The sequence below is a fragment of the Astyanax mexicanus genome, chromosome 18 (assembly GCF_023375975.1).
Source record: "Astyanax mexicanus isolate ESR-SI-001 chromosome 18, AstMex3_surface, whole genome shotgun sequence".
Lineage (NCBI taxonomy): Eukaryota > Metazoa > Chordata > Actinopteri > Characiformes > Acestrorhamphidae > Astyanax > Astyanax mexicanus.
In genome coordinates, this window is record NC_064425.1 from 2886340 (window position 1) to 2905456 (window position 19117).

Consider the following 19117-nt stretch of genomic DNA (forward strand, 5'->3'; position numbering starts at 1 on the left):
TTGGGAGAAATGTTGTCTGTAGTTTATAGAATAAAACAACAATGTTCATTTTACTCAAGATCAAAATCAGAGAAACTGATTTAGAAACTGAAGTGCTCTCTTCATTTTTTCTAGAGCTGTAGATACACCTTAAAAATAAGGGTCCTGAAAATCCAACACGACTATTTTCACTGTAAAAGTAAGTGATTGATTTCTTAAGGTGACATCATGCAAAAAAAAGGAATGCATTGCCACGATGTATTAAGGCATGGGAACAAGATAATTAATTTGTAGCCAGAGAATAATAAAGCTTGTTTTTCCTGTAAATTAATGCCTATGAAGAAACTAAATATTATATCAAAGCTCCTTTAATCCAAGGATAATCCTTAGCAAGAAAATGGAGAGTGAACTGGTTTCTTTTCACTTTAATCTCTGAATGAATTATGGTGATATTTAGATTTTTTGCACCAGGAGTGGCATAAAGTTATCGAAAAAAAGTGCTAAGGTAAATGTATGATTAGAACAGCACTGCTGAGGTAAATCCTTAAATTAGAATAGCACTGCTGAGGTAAATCATAATTAGAATAGTTATAGCACTGCTAAGATAAATGTATGATTAGAATAGCACTGCTGAGTTAAAATCATGATTAGAATAACACTGCTGAGGTAAATCATGATTAGAATAGCACTGCTGAGGTAAATGTATGATTAGAATAGCACTGCTGAGGTAAATGTATGATTAGAATAGCAATAGCACAGCTAATATTTATGTATGATTTGAATAGCAATAGCACAGCTAAGATAAATGTTTGATTAGAATAGCAATGCTGAGGTTATTCATGATTAGAATAGCACTGCTGAGGTAAATGTATGATTGAAATAGCACTGCTGAGGTAAATGTATGATTAGAATAGCACTTCTGAGGTAAATCACAATTAGAATAGCAGTAGCACCGCTAAGATAAATGTATGATTAGAATAGCAATAGCACAGCTAAAACAAATGTATGATTAGAATAGCACTGCTGAGTTAAATTTATGATTAGAATAGCACTGCTGAGTTAAATTTATGACTAGAATATCACTGCTGAGACAAATCATGATTAGAATAGCACTGCTGAGGTAAATGTATGATTAGAATAGCACTGCTGAGGTAAAAGTATGATTAGAATAGCACTTCTGGGGTAAATCACAATTAGAATAGCAATAGCACCGCTAAGATAAATGTATGATTAGAATAGCAATAGCACAGCTAAAATAAATGTATGATTAGAATAGCACTGCTGAGTTAAATTTATGATTAGAATAGCACTGCTGAGTTAAATTTATGACTAGAATATCACTGCTGAGACAAATCATGATTAGAATAGCTCTGCTAAGGTAAATGTATGATTAGAATAGCTCTGCTGAGGTAAACGTATGATTAGTATAGCACTGCTGCAGTAAATGATAATTAGAATAGCAATAGCACCGCTAAGATAAATGTATGATTGGAATAGCAATAGCACAGCTAAGATAAATGTATGATTAGAATAACACTGCTGAGGTAAAATCATAATTAGAATAGCACTGCTGAGGTAAATCATTAAATTAGAATATCACTACTTAATTAATCATGGTTACAAAAGCTATACTGAGGCAAATCATGAATAGAATAGTATTGCTGAGGTTAATCATTAAATTAGAATAGCAATGCTGAGGTTAATCATTATGAGAATAGCAATGCTGAGGTAAATCATGATTAGAATAGCACTACTAAGGTAAATCATGATTAGAAAAGGGTAAGTTTATTGTGCTTTGGTATGTTGGTTGTGTTTAATTCATAATCATAATAAATAATGATATTTTTGCGTTTGCTTTTTGTTTTAAAAGCAGTAAAAAATCAAAATACATTAATTAATTTTATGTGTTTTTATGTTGTTTCTCTGTATCTCAGGTGGTTGGAGAATGGAGGTTCAGCACTATCCACTGTGACATCTTCGTCACCCTTGATGTGATGATGTGCACAGCCAGCATCCTTAATCTCTGTGCCATTAGTATTGATAGGTAAGTATCTCTATGTTAATCACCCTCATTATCACTAGTGGCTCAGCATTAATGCACAGTAACGAGCAGCAGAGCTGCAGCGCCGCCTGAGAGAGAGCTTCATAAATAAGCTTCAGGAGATACGTGCTTTATGCATTTATTTAAAGTCGATTAGACTGAAGCGTGAAATGTCACATGCAGTCTGTTTCAAAGTAGCTTATATTGCTTTTCTGACTTCCGGACATCAGGATTTAACTTCTGTTGAGTTACTGAACGGCCTTAAAAGTTCTGTACAAAATTTAAAATGAAATAATATTGAATAAACAAGATAAAAGTTCTTAATCAAGCTGATTCAATATCTGAGAGCTGTTAGAGCAAACAATACTCTTGGCGATATGAAAAAACACTGAATTAAAAAAAACATATTTCAAGAAAATGAAAATGACATTTTATTATTGCATACAATATGATATGGCACACCCCTAACTGAGATATTAAAAAATACAAGAATTTTATCAGATTTGTAACAGAAGTGAATGATCCAGAATTATTATTCATGATACTAACAATACTAATAATGCATATCCAAATATCTCCATATATCCAGAATTAAAGTAAAATAAATGATACTGGACAGATATACTCTGTTTCTAGTATATATTCAGCTCTGAAAAAAGAGACTACTTAAAAATTATGAGTTTCTTTGATTTTACCAAATTAAAAACCTCTGGAATATAATCAAGAGGAAGATGGATGATCACAAGCCATCAAACCACCAAACTGAACTGCTTGAATCTTTGCACCAGGAGTAAAGCAGCATAAAGTTATCCAAAAGCAGTGTGTAAGACTGGTGGAGGAGAACATGATGTCAAGATGCATTAAAAAATCTGGGGTTAAAAACCACCAGGGTTATTCCACCAAATATTGATTTCTGAACTCTTAAAACTTTATGAATATGAACTTTATTGTTTTCTTTGCATTATTTGAGGTCTGAAAGCTCTGCATCTTTTATTCGTTATTTTAAGCCATTTCTCATTTTCTGCAAATAAACAAATGCTCTAAATGACAATATTTTTATTTGGAATAAAATTTGAAACCACTGCTTTTGCCAGGAGCTGGACAGCCTGCTGTTTTAGGGTGTTTTCACACCCGTAGTTCGTTTCTGTGTTTTCAATGAGACATGCTGTGCACATGTAGACGTAGTAAATACATAGTCGCGTGGCTGCAAGCAGTGAAGGCAGTACATGCAGCATTTAGTGTGTAAACAGCATGGAGCAGCAGAGGCAGCTTTTGTTCATAGCTGTGGTAATTAGCATTATCTGACTAATAAATCAAATTAAACTGCACTTTATCAGCAGTTTAGCTCAAATTAAAGGAGTATATTTTTGATAGCTGGGTCAGATCGAGACCAGATCATGTTCTCACCACAAGCAAACCACTCCACTGTTTTCACACTTGCACAATCAAACTGCACTAAAAGTACAAACCAACCAGAGTCTGTTTTAACCGAACCAAAAAGTGCTGGTGTTAAAACGCCCTTAGAAATGGTGGAATCGATGGTGATATCATGCAAAAAAAAAAGTAAAGCGTGGCCACAACTTATTAAGGCATGTGAACAAGAACGCTTGCTTTTTTGTAAATTAATGCCCATGAAGAAACTGAATACTACATCAAAGCTCAGCTCCTTTAATCCAAGGATAATCTTTAGTAATAAAATGGAAAGTAAACTGGTTTCTTTTTATTTTAATCTCTAAACAAATTATGGTAATATTTAGAATTTTTGCACCAGGAGTGGCATACAGTTTTTCAAAAGCACTGCTAAGGTAAATGCATGATTAGAATAGCACTGCTAAGGTAAATTTGAATACTATTGCACTGCTGAGGTAAATTCATGATTAAAATAGCATAATCAGTCCGATTTTGTAAAGCTTAAAGCGACAGAATCGAGAAACTGAGGCAGCTCGGTGTGTAAATGAGAGCTGGTCATCATAATACTCAGCTAAAGGACACGCTAATGAGAGTCAGAATATGATGAGTTATTACTGGTAATTATTGCAGGCTGCTTAAACTGGCCTTGTCCAGGCTGCCGAGACAAAAATGAATATTTAAATAGACATTATGCAGGCTGGCGCTGTGCAGTTTAAAGTTCAGCAGGGCTAACAGCTTCTACCATTGGAAAAAATCATCTTACAGATTCTAAAAGAAGCCCTAGAAACACTGAACATTTCAGAATTCTGTTTGTTGTATTTTTTATGGCACTAAATCTTCTAGGAGATTCAAATGGTGGCCTCAGAGGCTCTGACTGATTCAGAATGCTGTGTATACTGTACATGCTGTTTAGTTATTTTTTGTTGTCAGCAGTGTTTTTTTGTAATATTCAAGGATATATCTTCTTATTACTAAAGTTTAAAAAGCAAAAAATATATAAAAACAGGCAAATCAGTGTCACACTGGCCAAACCAAGGACAGAAACTCGCAGATACCAATTTAAAAATGTATTATAAAAGGGACTAGGCTTAAAAGGGATAGTTAGAGACAGGCCGGGTCAGTATCAGAAAGGCAGCAATATATAACACAACATACCAGAGTGTAGAAAGGCAAAATGGGGTCATGCACGAGTAATTCAGAAGATAAAAGGGGTGTAAAAAATAGGAGACAAAATACACAAAAATTACGTTCAGCAATGGTTAACAAACGATACAGAGGGCAAGGCAAGAGAGTAGTCAAAAAACACAAAACAAGTTTGCTAACAAAGGAAAACAATGAAAGGAAACGCATCTTAAAAGAGCTTGAAAAAAACTACATTTAATACCCAGGGAGAGAGAGAGAAAAGGGAGGGGTATATATACAGGACAGACCAGGTGTGAGCAATCAGAAGCTGGGAGAGCATGAATGCTGTAGAGGTGTGAGTGCATGCTGGGAATTGGAGTCTTTGTTGTGTGAAACAGTCCAGAGTGCAGAGCAGTCAGAACTGACAAACAGAAAAACAGAGCCTAAAACAACACAGATACAGTGTTTAACAGACAATGCTAATCTCAGATAAAGGGAGACAAAAATACAGTTTAATTAACTAATTAACTAATAAACTAAACTACTAAAACAAAAAAAAACAGTCCATACAAATAAACTGAAGCATTTCAGGGGACGAAACACTTAGATTAATTTTGATTTATTTAGATTCATTTACATTTATTGACTTGTTGGATTTGGTGTTAGTGAACATTGATAGATAGATAAACAGGGTCATAAAAGCAGTGTTATACACGGCAAATTCAGCAAAACAAGGGAAAAGACGATAAACGGTAATACAAAAAAGGGTCAGAAATGAAGTAGACAAAACAATAGAACGCATCGTAGAAGAGCTAGGAAAACTAGATTCAATAGTATCAGCAAAGTACTGAGCAAATTGAGGGCTATATATACTAAGGAGGGCAGGTGGAGCCAACTCTGTGAGCGAGAACACAGAAGCGCCATGTGATCAGTGGAGTCAGGGAAGTCTGGTGTGTGTGCATGCAAGTTTTTAGTGTATAGAGAATACTGATGTGATTTGGGGTGAAAGTTACCAGCTTCTGAAACCAATAGACCATAGAAATGCTTCAAAATGATTTTAAATTAAAAAATATTTTTGCATTGACTTCCATTGAAAGCTGCAAAGTTAAAGTCCTGTAAAGTTTTTTTAAAGCTATTTTTTAAATGTTTTTCGTTGTCTTGCACTGATATGAGTTATATATGTGTGTATGTGTGAGAGAATGTGTGTGCATATGTCATACCTGAAATATGAAACAAAGACAGAAACTAGGCAGGTTTGAGATGGATGACAGATTTCCCACCATGCTAACATTAGATTTACATTAGATTACATGATGAATAAAAAACCCTGTACATCCAATCTATTCTATATCCAATAACATGCACATGAAACATGCTTTGAATAGATTTTTTTATTTTTTTATTAGTTTTTTACCAGGGCTCGGTCCACCCTCATAAAGATGCTGTGTAATACACCTCTGTGTGTGTGGGTGTTGGATGGATCAGTTGGTGGATGGAAGAAGACATACGTATAGTTCAGTTACAGTGTACAGAGCTCTCTGGGTTGTGGGGATTGTTAAGCTGGCAGGTATCTGAAGGTGATGGATGGATGGATGGATGGATGGATGGATGGATGGATGGATGGATGGATGGATGGATGGATGGATGGATGGATGGATGGATGGATGGATGGATGGATGGATGGATACTTTATTAATCTTGAAGAAATATACTAAAGACATGCTAAAAATCATGGGACATTTTCGAGTGGATGGATGGATGGATGGATGGATGGATGGATGGATGGATGGATGGATGGATAGATAGATAGATAGATAGATAGATAGATAGATAGATAGATAGATAGATAGATAGATAGATACTTTATTAATCTTAGAAGAATTATACTAAAGACATGCCAAAAGTCATGGGACATTTTCGAATGGATAGATAGATAGATAGATAGATAGATAGATAGATAGATAGATAGATAGATAGATAGATAGATAGATAGATAGATAGATAGATAGATAGATAGATAGATAGATAGATACTTTATTAATCTTAGAAGAAATTTACTAAAGACATGCCAAAAATCATGGGACATTTTCGAGTGGATAGATAGATAGATAGATAGATAGATAGATAGATAGATAGATAGATAGATAGATAGATAGATAGATAGATAGATACTTTATTAATCTTAGAAGAATTATACTAAAGACATGCCAAAAGTCATGGGACATTTTCGAATGGATAGATAGATAGATAGATAGATAGATAGATAGATAGATAGATAGATAGATAGATACTTTATTAATCTTAGAAGAAATTTACTAAAGACATGCCAAAAATCATGGGACATTTTCGAGTGGATAGATAGATAGATAGATAGATAGATAGATAGATAGATAGATAGATAGATAGATAGATAGATACTTTATTAATCTTAGAAGAATTATACTAAAGACATGCCAAAAGTCATGGGACATTTTCGGATAGATAGATAGATAGATAGATAGATAGATAGATAGATAGATAGATAGATAGATAGATAGATAGATAGATAGATAGATAGATACTTTATTGATCCCAGAAGTAATAAACTAATAACATTTTGAGTGGATGGATGAATGGATGGATAGATGGCTGGATGGATGGATGGATGGATGGATGGATGGATGGATACTTTATTGATCCCAGAAGGAATAAACTAAAACATGCCAAAAGTCATGGAACATTTTTGAGTGGATGGATGGATGGATGGATGGATGGATAGATAGATCCTATTCTACATCCAATAACATGCATATGAAACATGCTTTGAATAGAATTTTTTTTCTTTATTTTATTCAGTTTTTTACCAGGGCTCTGTTCACCCTCATAAAGATGCTGTGTAAAACACCTCTGTGTGTGTGGGTGTTGGATGGATCAGTTGGTGGATGAAAGAAGACATACGTATAGTTCAGTTACAGTGTACAGAGCTCTGTCTGGGTTGTGGGGATTGTTGAGCTGGCAGGTATCTGAAGGTGTGCTGATGGTGGGGGAGGTGTGGGAGCAGGTCGTGTTGGTGATGTGGTGGTGCACGAGGTATTTTGGCCTTCAGAAGTTGAAGTTAATAGCACCCTGCTCTGCTGATATAATCCACTCCATCTCCCTCCAGGTACACAGCGGTTGCCATGCCGATGCTCTATAACACGAGATACAGCTCCAGGAGGAGGGTCACGGTGATGATCTCGGTGGTGTGGATCTTGTCCTTTGCCATATCGTGCCCCCTGCTGTTTGGACTCAATAACACAGGTAATTTATACCAATTAAACCTGGAGGTTTTGTGTTTTATTAGCTTCATTATTTAGCTAAGTGGTGGGGAGCTGAGGACCGAGCTTCAGCACAGTTTGGCTATTTTTTTAACAGATTTCCATGATTTGTTTTTATTATTTAATAATTTTTTTGACTCTACAACAAACATCAAACCCCCAGGCCTAAAGCTCCTGACCCCTGATTTACACTTACTCACATATTTTTCACACTATAACGTGCACCAAATTATAAGGCACATTATGTGATACAAGTAAGGAACAGGAGTGTCGCCATGTTTTCCTTCTAATTCAGCAGACTAATAAAGCTAAGCTAAGTAAAGTAAACAAAACTGTAATCTAAAAAAAAACAAAAAAAACATTGGTAACACTTTACTTGAATGGTCCGTTTTATGGCCTCATTGATGCTCAACTAACATTCTACTAAACGTCTATTAAATCGAACTTAACCTTATGTAGAATGTAAATGATTCAAAATAGAATCTAACCCTAGAGTATTCAAAAAACACAAAGCGAGTCGCTAACAAAGGAAAACCATCAAATAAGCACATTGTGGAAGAGCTAACTAACTAGATTCAATATCCAGCGAGGGACAGAGAAAACAGAGGGGTATTTATACAGGACAGACCAGGTGTGAGCAATCAGAAGCTGCCTTAACCTAAACTTTAAATCTAACTCTAAACTCAATGCTAAAATGTTAAGATTAGAGTTTGATTGATGAGAGTTGGATGTAGGGTTACATTCAATAGAGAATCATTTACTTTTACCTTTCAGTTCAATTGCATTTTATAGTCATGCAGTTGAGTGTTAGTTGAATATCAGTTGAGCGTCATCAAATGGACCATCCAATAATAAGTAATAAAGTGTTACCAAAAAGAAAAAAATATATTTTTTTAAATCAAACAATCTGTGTAGGTGTTAATCTACACAGATTTCTCCTCTGAAAACTGTTTATTTGGGTAAAGAGTAAAGCGCTTCCGTTTATTTAAACTAGGTTTAGGTTTGCAGATTTCCGTTAAGACTAGCCGCGGTTAGCGTTAGTAAACGTCACCCGACAGAGCTAAACTAAGGAACCTGAGTGTCCCGTTAAGCCAGGTTGATATTAGCTAGCGGTTCTTCACACGTAGCTTGTTTTAACACGGTAAACACAAAGGCTACAGTCCCATAATACTTACCTCTGAATGCTCAAAGAGCTAGCACTTAGCATGGTTATCGGCTAATGCTAATACTGCTCCAGCAGTGCTACACGGGGTTAGCAGCAGGCTACTGGCTGATATACTCACATCTGAACGGCAAAAGAGCTAGCGCGGTTAGCGGGTAATGCTAATGCTGCTCCAGCAATGCTAGCCAGGGTTCCTGTATAGTGCTGTACTTCAGTGGAGTGGATTTACTGCTCCTTGATACCCGACTGACACAATTCATATATAAGGAGCACTGGATTATAAGACACACTGACGGTTTTTGGGAAAATGAAAGGATTTTAAGTGTTAACGCTTTATAGTGCGAACAATACAGTATGCTGAATTTTATTGGTTTGCAATGACGGTTTTTAATTATTCCTGATTTTGTTCTGTATTCGCAGAGTCTCGTGATGATGCTCTGTGTGTAATCGCCAACCCCGCCTTCGTGGTCTACTCCTCCATCGTGTCCTTCTACGTGCCCTTCATCATCACGCTGCTCGTGTACGTGCAGATCTACGTGGTGCTGCGCAAGCGGCGGAAACGCGTGAGCACAAAGCGCACGTTTCCAAGCTCCACTGCTGAGAGGGGCACAACTTTAAAGGTACTATTTTTTAAAGTGGACAACGAGGTTTGTCTTCTGCCTTTTTAGGTAAATTAAAGACCAATTCAGATTTGATCACTGTTTAAAAAGCTCATTTAATAGCACAACCCACATTATAATTGATGATTTTACAGAAGAAAGCAAAAAAAATGAACTTTGGATGGAACTTAATGTAAAATAAAAGTATATTTCAAGCATTTTAGAGCATTTATATATTAGTCTAATCACTCAAAATATCTAAAACAGTGTATAGAATAGCTACAGGGTGCAAACAATAGAGAACAATACTGTACAGCCTTCATATAAACATCTGCATTAACACTTAATATGTTCTAACATTGTTTTTTACTTTTATTTACCATATTTAATAGATCAGGGCCCAGTTTCCCAAAGGTATCATATCATTAGGAACATCTTAACAACATCTTAACAAGTTCTGGGTGACAGTATTTGTGTAGCATATCTGTTTGTTTTGAGTTTATAGCCTGTCTTTAGTCTTTAGAATTAAACCCACTCTCACTTTATGAATGTAAATGACCCCTGTTTCGATTGGATACCAAATCATCTCGCCTTTATCAGACAGAACCAGTTTTTTTCTTTAGTATAAATGGATGGAGCTACTTTACCGTAGGCTGTAAAGTCTTGTAAAGCATATCAAGGTTCTGTTTGGTAGTTTTTTTTTTTTAGATAATGATCTCTTAGCCGTACCAACACTCATTTCACATGGTTAACTGTTATTACTATAACTGGTACTGACAAAAAAATAAGCCCTCTAATGTGTTTACTCTAGTGAAAAAAAGTAGATTAAAGTATAAATGTTCCTGTAGCCACATTATTAATCAGTATATTTAAAGTGTGCTTTTTTGTACTTATTCTACTTTAATTGTATAAAAATAGTACAAAAGTCTTACTTAAATTGTGCTAAGTGTACTTAACTGTACTAAAATTTAACTATTTTAAATATACTTAAGAAACATTTGAAAATTTAAACTACTTCTTGTGTGTAGCCCCATATTTTAAATATGCTTACAGTTAAATTATATTACATTTAATAATGAGTATTACAACTGAATCACTATTTATAATGCACCAGGTATATTAGAAATGTACTAAGAATTGATGTTAAATATATGTGATCTATTTACATTAGAGTATAAATGTGCTTCTTTTTTTTGTTTTTTGTTTTAGAAGTAGCACCCTTCTAGTATACTTCGTTGGGTATAAAAATATATTTTAATATACTGTACTACAAATGTAGCATGTTACAAATTTACTTTAATAAAAAAAATAGGTAGTAGTAATTTAATTTACTTCTTTAAAAAAAGTACATGATACATTGTGCTTTAAGTGAACTACTGTAACAGCTTCTGTTTTAACACACTTTGCTAAAAATGTACAAAAGTATATTTGGAATTTTTGGAAGTATTTTAGAAGTATATAGAATTACATTAAACTAAAAGTGTACTTTTATAGTAGTCTATTTATTTAAAAAATACATTATATTGTACTTTATAAAAAGTATGATCAAAGTTTACTTTCAAACATTTGATGAAAGCATAGTATTAATGTACTTTTAAATATATTTTAAGTAAGTACATAAATCTGGAATTTCTCAATATGTTTTAAGTACAATTAAATATATATTTTTTTTAACCAGGGTAGCTTAGCTTCAGTTCAGTTGAGATAGTCCAGTTTGTTTTAGAGCAGGGGTGTCCAAACTTTTTTTGTTGGGGGCCAGAAGGAGAAATATATTTAAAGTCAGGGGCCACAGACTTTGTAATAAAACAAATAATGAAATATACCACTTTAAATAATACATTTTCCTGATTATTTCATTTACACACCATTTTACTTGACTTACTATCTTTATCTTTGACAGTGTTGTGTAAACTAAGATTTTTCAAATTGATGTTTAATTTCATGATGTCTCTTAATATTAAACTCCTTAATTACAGCAACTTTTAGACTCTTTGGCCCGTTTTTCTGCACTAGAAATGCGCACTCTCTCCGCTTTTAGACTCTTTGGCCCGTTTTTCTGCGCTAGAAATGCGCACTCTCTCCGCTTTTAGACTCTTTGGTCCGTTTTTCTGCGCTAGAAATGCGCACTCTCTCCGCTTTTAGACTCTTTGGCCCATTTTTCTGCACTAGAAATGCGCACCCTCTCCGCTTTTAGACTCTTTTGCCACGTTTTTCTACGCTAGAAATGCACACTCTCTTCGATTTTAGACTCTTTTGCCCCGTTTTTCTGCGCTAGAAATGCGCACTCTCTCCGCTTTTAGACTCTTTGGCCCGTTTTTTTGCGCTAGAAATGCGCACTCTCTCCGCTTTTAGACTCTTTGGCCCATTTTTCTGCACTAGAAATGCGCACTCTCTCCGCTTTTAGACTCTTTTGCCCCGTTTTTCTGCGCTAGAAATGCACACTCTCTCCGCTTTTAAAATCTTTGGCCCGTTTTTCTGCGCTAGAAATGCGCACTCTCTCGGCTTTTAGACTCTTTGGCCCGTTTTTCTGCGCTACAACTGAACACTCTCTCTGCTTTTAGACTCTTTGGCCCGTTTTTCTGCGCTACAACTGAACACCCTCTCCGCTTTTAGACTCTTTGGCCTGTTTTTCTGCGCTACAACTGAACACTCTCTCCGCTTTTAGACTCTTTTGCCCGTTTCTGACACCTAGCGTTCAAACTTTGAATCTCACATTATAAAAACCTGCTTAACAGCGAGCCAACTTTCATTCTATTTCTAAAATACCTCGCGGGCCGCTCCAAAAAAGGACACGTAGTTTGGACACCCCTGTTTTAGAGCGAGCAGAAGATGCAGAGAACAGAGAGGTTGAGGAATATCTGGCAACCTTCTGACCATTAATAGCAGCTTATCCAGGCCAGTACATAACCTGTGATGACCACAGCCTGTCTATAACGGCTGTTTCGCTTATTGATCCAAGGGGCATAAAATAAATCAATACGTGCACTACAGGAAATGTAGTTTTTCTATTATCCTCACGCATCTTTAATCTGTTTAATGGAACAGTGTATGGAGCACATGTGGCCATGCAGAACATTCAATTTACTTTTTTAATAAAACTTTAATAGCATGTTCTTTCCACCTTTAGCTTGGATTAAGCGATCAGTGCTGTAAGAGGGAGCTACAGGCTGCCGTTTCTCATTTTTATATACATTAGTAAAGTTAATTTCTCTTATCAGTCATTTCTGGCTGTCTCCCCGTCTCCCCGTCTTCCCCAGACGACCAGTTTCATCCTCATGTTTGAGCCTCATTTGTATGGAGAGCGTATACTGTATAAGCTCACAGTTTCAGGATCATTGCATGTCGTGTTAAAGTTTAATGAAGTAATTTAGCACTTAGACTCAGTAAAAATGTAAAAATGTAAAAATGTAGATGATCATCTAGAACATGTCTGCTGTCTGAAGTAATGGGAAATGATGGGAGTCTAAATATGGAAAATGTCTTTTATTTCTATATATATATTTGAAATGTTATAGGGTTTCAACTTTTTAAAATGCACTGCAATTCAGGTTGCAATACAATACAGATACTAAAATGTAAAATAAATACATACATAGTCTTTTTTCATATACATTCAATGCATACAGAGTACCATTCATTTATGCAATGTCTATTTTATTCATATATTTATAAGTGAGACCATGTAAAAACTATGAGTTTCTTTGATTTTTCTAAATTGAAAACCTCTGGAATATAATCAAGAGGAAGATGGATGATCACAAGCCATCAAACCACCAAACTGAACTGCTTGAATTTTTGCACCAGGAGTAAAGTAGCATAAAGTTATCCAAAAGCAGTGTGTAAGACTGGTGGAGGAGAACATGATGCCAAGATGCATGAAAACTGTGATTAAAACCAACCAGGGTTATTCCACCAAATATTGATTTCTTAACTCTTAAAAATTTATGAATATGAACTTGTTTTCTTTGCATTATTTGAGGTCTGAAAGCTCTGCATCGTTTTGTTATTTCAACTATTTCATATAACCAATATGTGTTTATACTTTTCTACATCCAATCACACTCAGATTCACTCTAATTGGATGGAGAGAATCATCTGGATAGGGGTTTTATTGAATGTAAAAAAAACGGAAAGAAAACCAGCTGAAATTAAATAGGAGTAATGAGAATATTTTTAAAATGTAAGGAGTAGAAAGTTCAGATAATTGTGTGAAAATGTAAAAAGTAGAAGTAAAAAGCCGTCTGAAAAGAATTACCCCAGTAAAGTATAGATAAGCAACATTAGTGCTTAAGTAATATAATGAAGTACAGCTCTGGAAAAAATGAAGAGAGCGCTTCAGTTTCTGAATCAGTTTCTCTGATTTTGCTATTTATAGGTTTATGTTTGAGTAAAATGAACATTGTTGTTTTATTCTATAAACTACAGACAACATTTCTCCCAAATTCCAATTAAAAATATTCTCATTTAGAGCATTTATTTGCAGAAAATGAGAAATGGCTGAAATAACAAAAAAAAAGACGCAGAGCTTTCAGACCTCAAATAATGCAAAGAAAACAAACAAGTTCATATTCATAAAGTTTTAAGAGTTCAGAAATCAATATTTGGTGGAATAATCCTGGTTTTTAATCACAGTTTTTTTTTCATGCATCTTGGCATCATGTTCTCCTCCACCAGTCTTACACACTGCTTTTGGATAACTTTATGCTGCTTTACTCCTGGTGCAAAAATTCAAGCAGTTCAGTTTGGTGGTTTGATGGTTTGTGATCATCCATCTTCCTCTTGATTAAATTCCAGAGTTTTTCAATTTGGTAAAATCAAAGAAAATCATAATTTTTAGGTGCTCTTATTTTTAGACAGTATAACAGCTGTGCTATACTGTGAAAGTGCTTTATTGCTGTAAATACACCCAGGAGGCGTGGTGATCAGATTCTGATCGGATTACATAAAGCAGATACGGGTCTTGACCACGTTCAACAAAAGTGTTTATGGAATGTGTTTTTTATGTTAGTTTATCCGCATACAGTTACAGATACATACAGGGGTTGGACAATGAAACTGAAACACCCATCATCATTTTAGTGTGGGATTTTAGGTTTCATGACTAAATTGGAGCAGCCTGGTGTTCAATCTTCATTAATTGCACATTGCACCAGTAAGAGCAGAGTGTGAAGGTTCAATTAGCAGGGTAAGAGCACAGTTCTGCTCTAAATATTACAATGCACACAACATTATGGGTGACATACCAGAGTTCAAAAGAGGACAAATTGTTGGTGCACGTCTTGCTGGAGCATCTGTGACCAAGACAGCAAGTCTTTGTGATGCATCAAGAGACACGGTATCCAGGGTAACGTCAGCATACCACCAAGAAGCACCAACCACATCCAACAGGATTAACTGTGGATGCTGTAAGAGGAAGCTGTCTGAAAGGGATGTTCGGGTGCTAACCCGGATTGTATCCAATAAATATAAAACCACGGCTGATCAAATCACGCAGAATTCAATGTGCACCTCAACTCTCCTGTTTCCACCAGAACTGTCCGTCACCACAATCAATTATTGTGCTCTAAAACCAGGTGTTTCAGTTTCATTGTCCAACCCTTGTATATATATATATAGAGACATGTATCTAGAGAGTGCTGGACAGAATCTGAGGGGTTAATTCTCCGCCTGTTTTAAAGAGGTTTGTTCAGTATCTGACAGCCCATAATTAACACGCTCTGGTAGCCAGTGAGAAATCAGGTTTCGATCAGGTCAGCAGAAGTAACACGGACATTACTCACCTGTTAATGTGTTTTAAAGTGGAAAATTCAAATTGGGTCACTGGGGACACATTTCAGCAGGAAATGTAAATGGAATCTGAAGATGTAATACATGCTAATGCAAGGTGTAAACAAGCTCACTGATTGGACTGATGGGATTTGATTTTGTTCAAGCAAACAGCTTTGCTTCTGATAAAAACCCTCTGTTATTACCCTTGTGTGTTTCTTGTATTTAATTCAGCAAAATTAAGCAATTTTACATTAAAATGCTTTACACATGCTCGCTTCACCTACATTGCAAGCAATATAAACAGCTTACATGGTTAAAATTTGCCCTTTACCTTTCTTATGTTACATTTCTTTTAAAAAGTGCTACTCTTTTTTTATTAGTTTTTAATAAAATGTAAAAGAAAATGAATTAAACTCAAGAACACCACACAAGGGTTAAATTGACAGAAAAGGCTTCAAAAGAGTAAAAATTCAGACCAAATCTAAGAACTGTTTATTTCCTTTAATCTGTAGGGGTGAAAAAAAATGATCAGAGAAAATATTGATTATATTTGCAATAACTGAGCAAAGGATAATATTTAACCCTTTTATTATGTTCATTTATCAAGAACAGCAATTGTGTTGACCCGGTGCATGTTTAATTATCCAAAAGATGTCTAAAACCAAAAAAACCTAAACAATCAGTGTGAATATTTAATTACTTACTCAATATTTAATTTCTAAATGTTCACTAAATATTTAGTGCAATGGTGTACTTTACCTCTAACAGGTAATGCTTCAATTAGGATAATTCACTCGTTTTTCATACAAAAAAATACATGTTTAAACTTTTTTTAATGTTTCACTACTTTATTACTTTTTAAAGACCAACATGTAGTTTAAAAAAGGCAGAAATACAAAAGAAACCTAGATTCAATACTCTGCAACCAGTAGAGCAACCAGAGTGGTATATATACAGCTCTGTAAAAAAAAAAATATGAGACCACTAAAAGTGTTAAGTTTCTTTAATTTTACCAAATTAAAAACCTCTGGAATATATTAAAGAGGAATATGGATGATCACAAACCATCAAACTGCTTGAATTTTTTTTTACACCAGGAGTTACATACATTTATCCAAAAACAGTGTGTAAAAATGTTTTTTGCATTATTGTTATTTCAAATAAATGCTCTAAATGAGAATATTTTATTTAGAATTTGGGAGAAATGTTGTCTGTAGTTTTTAGAATAAAACAACAATGTTCATTTTACTCAAACATAAACCTATAAATAGCAAAATTTAGAGAAACTGATTCAGAAACTGTAAAAGAGCTCTCTTAATTGTTTTTCCCCGAGCTGTATATAGACAGGAGGACAGGTGGAAACAATCAGAAATACGGAGAGTGGGAACGCCGGAATGTCACATGATCAGTGGAGTCAGGAAAGTCCAGAGCTGGCAGACTAAGATTAAGATTAAGGACTAGCATTTCCCTTAGGTTGCAGAAGCTAACGGCTTTAGCTTTAACTTTAGCCATTTCTTTTTCTCATCAAAGTTCTCTAAGCTATTAAAGCAGTTGTATAAGAAAGGTTCAGCTCTTTGCCCTCCGGCTGGTGACCGTACTCTACTCTCTCTCCTCTGTTTCAGAAATGCACTCACCCTGATGATGTGAAGCTGTGCACCGTCATCGTCAAGTCCAACGGGAATTTCCCAGTTAATAACAAAAATGTGGTATGTCAGATTTCTGTCCTCTCTTTCTGATGATAACTCTCTCCGGGGAGTCTTTTCTTTCACAGGAAGCTCTTCACCCTTTCCCATCTGCCTTCACTCTCAAACGCCACCTGAGGGTTTTTATTACAACGTCAGGAAATTTAGGATGTTTATTGGTGAAATTGGTGTTTATTTAGATGAGTGTGTTCTGTCCTTTAAAATCAGCGGCTAGATTCTGCAGGAAGTCATTGGTTGTTTTTCGCTTTTGGTATTCCATCACACTAAATTGGGAATGAAGCAATAACTATGATGTAATGAGAGCAGAACGTGATTAGTTTTTATGGTGTAAAATAAAGGATGGAGCAGATACGTCCCCACATATCCCCCAACTTTTTTATGTGGTTTTCTTTCTTGTCCCGAATACAAATAAGGTTCGCCATGGTGAACAAATGGTGGAAAGAGCAAGGCAAAAGAGTAGTCGAAAAACACAAAAAATAGATCAGTAAAGATTGGAAACAAAAAAGCAAAAAAAAAAAACGCTTAGTAGAATAGAAGAGATAGAAAAATAGATTCAATACCCGGCGAGGAAACAACAGAAACAGAGGGGTATTTATACAAAGACAGACAGGTGTAAGCAATCAGAAGCTTGGGGAGAGGGAATGCCATCTGTTGAGAATTCATAGTCGAGAGCAGGCAGACTGACAGCATCAGGACTGCTACAATATGCTGGTAAAGATCACACACACACACACACACACACACACACTACTAATCACTTAATCAGCAGTCAGTCATAATCAACAATCTTCTAATCAGCAGACACTTTAATAATTGAATATTAAAATATTTTTATATACAGCTCTGGAAAAAATTAAGAGAGCACTTCAGTTTCTGAATCAGTTTCTCTGATTTAGCTATTTATAGGTTTATGTTTGAGTAAAATGAACATTGTTGTTTTATTCTATAAACTACAGACAACATTTCTCCCAAATTTCAATTAAAAATATCATCATTTAGAGCATTTATTTGCAGAAAATGAGAAATGGCTAAAAAAAAAAAGATGCAGAGCTTTCAGACCTCAAATAATGCAAAGAAAACTTTTTAAGAGTTCAGAAATCAATATTTGGTGGAATAATCCTGGTTGGTTTTTAATCACAGTTTTCATGCATCTTGTCATCATGTTCTCCTCCACCAGTCTTACACACTGCTTTTGGATAACTTTGTGCTGCTTTACTCCTGGTGCAAAAATTCAAGCAGTTCAGTTTGGTTTGATGGTTTGTGATCACAATATATCATAATATAATCAATTCTGTAAAATCAGAGAAACTCATAATTTTTAAGCGGTCTCTTATTTTCTCCAGAGCTATATATATATATATATATATTTACTCAAAGTTTGTATTTTATACATGGTTGAGAATAAGCCATGAACCTGCTGCTGCTGATTAACTATCAATGAATATAAAAATTAACTTTAATTTATCTTTATCAAGGTAAAATGTTTAATTAAACGTGATATTAATTTGAGATGAAATCACCCAGTACTCTTTGTTATTCACACAAAGCTTTAATCTAGTGGAATGAAGCAGAGATTAAACAGGTTTTAAAACTATAAGGGCTGTAATTAACTGAATGTAATTAATTAATCAGATACTTTTAATTTGATAGTGAAATATGATCATGTTCACTGGTTTAATGCCTGGCTGAAGTCTGTAGCAGAAGCTGGTATCTCCAGTCCTGCAGTACAGCTTTCTCTCTCTCTCAGTCGTATCCTCAGTGTGGAATCAGTGGATTGGCTGGGGGTTCAGGTCAGCTGACTGACACTTTTTTGGCTGTAAAAAGCTGAGTAGCTGCTTTAGCAGCACGTTCTGTTACTGTCCTGCTGTACGGGGCTGCAGGATGAAGCTCCTGCTGTTGTTATGAGTGATTGTGAGAATTCAGACTGGATCCTGCTGTCGTAAAGCACTTTCTCATCATCTCTAAAGACCAGCGAGACACTTCCACTTCCCTCTGTCCATCATTCTCTGAGTAACTTTCATGTTGTATATTTCATA

The 19117-nt window shown here is 35.1% G+C and overlaps 1 protein-coding gene across 2 annotated transcripts in view; it reads left to right on the top strand.

Moving 5' to 3' along the window:
• Nucleotides 1–19117, top strand: part of drd2a (dopamine receptor D2a) — a 114911-nt gene that overhangs the window by 36110 nt on the left and 59684 nt on the right. For both annotated transcript variants that reach the window (XR_007425335.1, XM_022675103.2), the window contains exons 3-6: nt 1914–2023; nt 7695–7831; nt 9431–9630; nt 17001–17084. Coding sequence is in view for 1 of the 2 variants with exons in the window: in XM_022675103.2 (XP_022530824.2) it covers nt 1914–2023; nt 7695–7831; nt 9431–9630; nt 17001–17084 (531 nt within the window). In the remaining variant the exon portion in view is untranslated. The remainder of the gene's footprint in view (nt 1–1913; nt 2024–7694; nt 7832–9430; nt 9631–17000; nt 17085–19117) is intronic.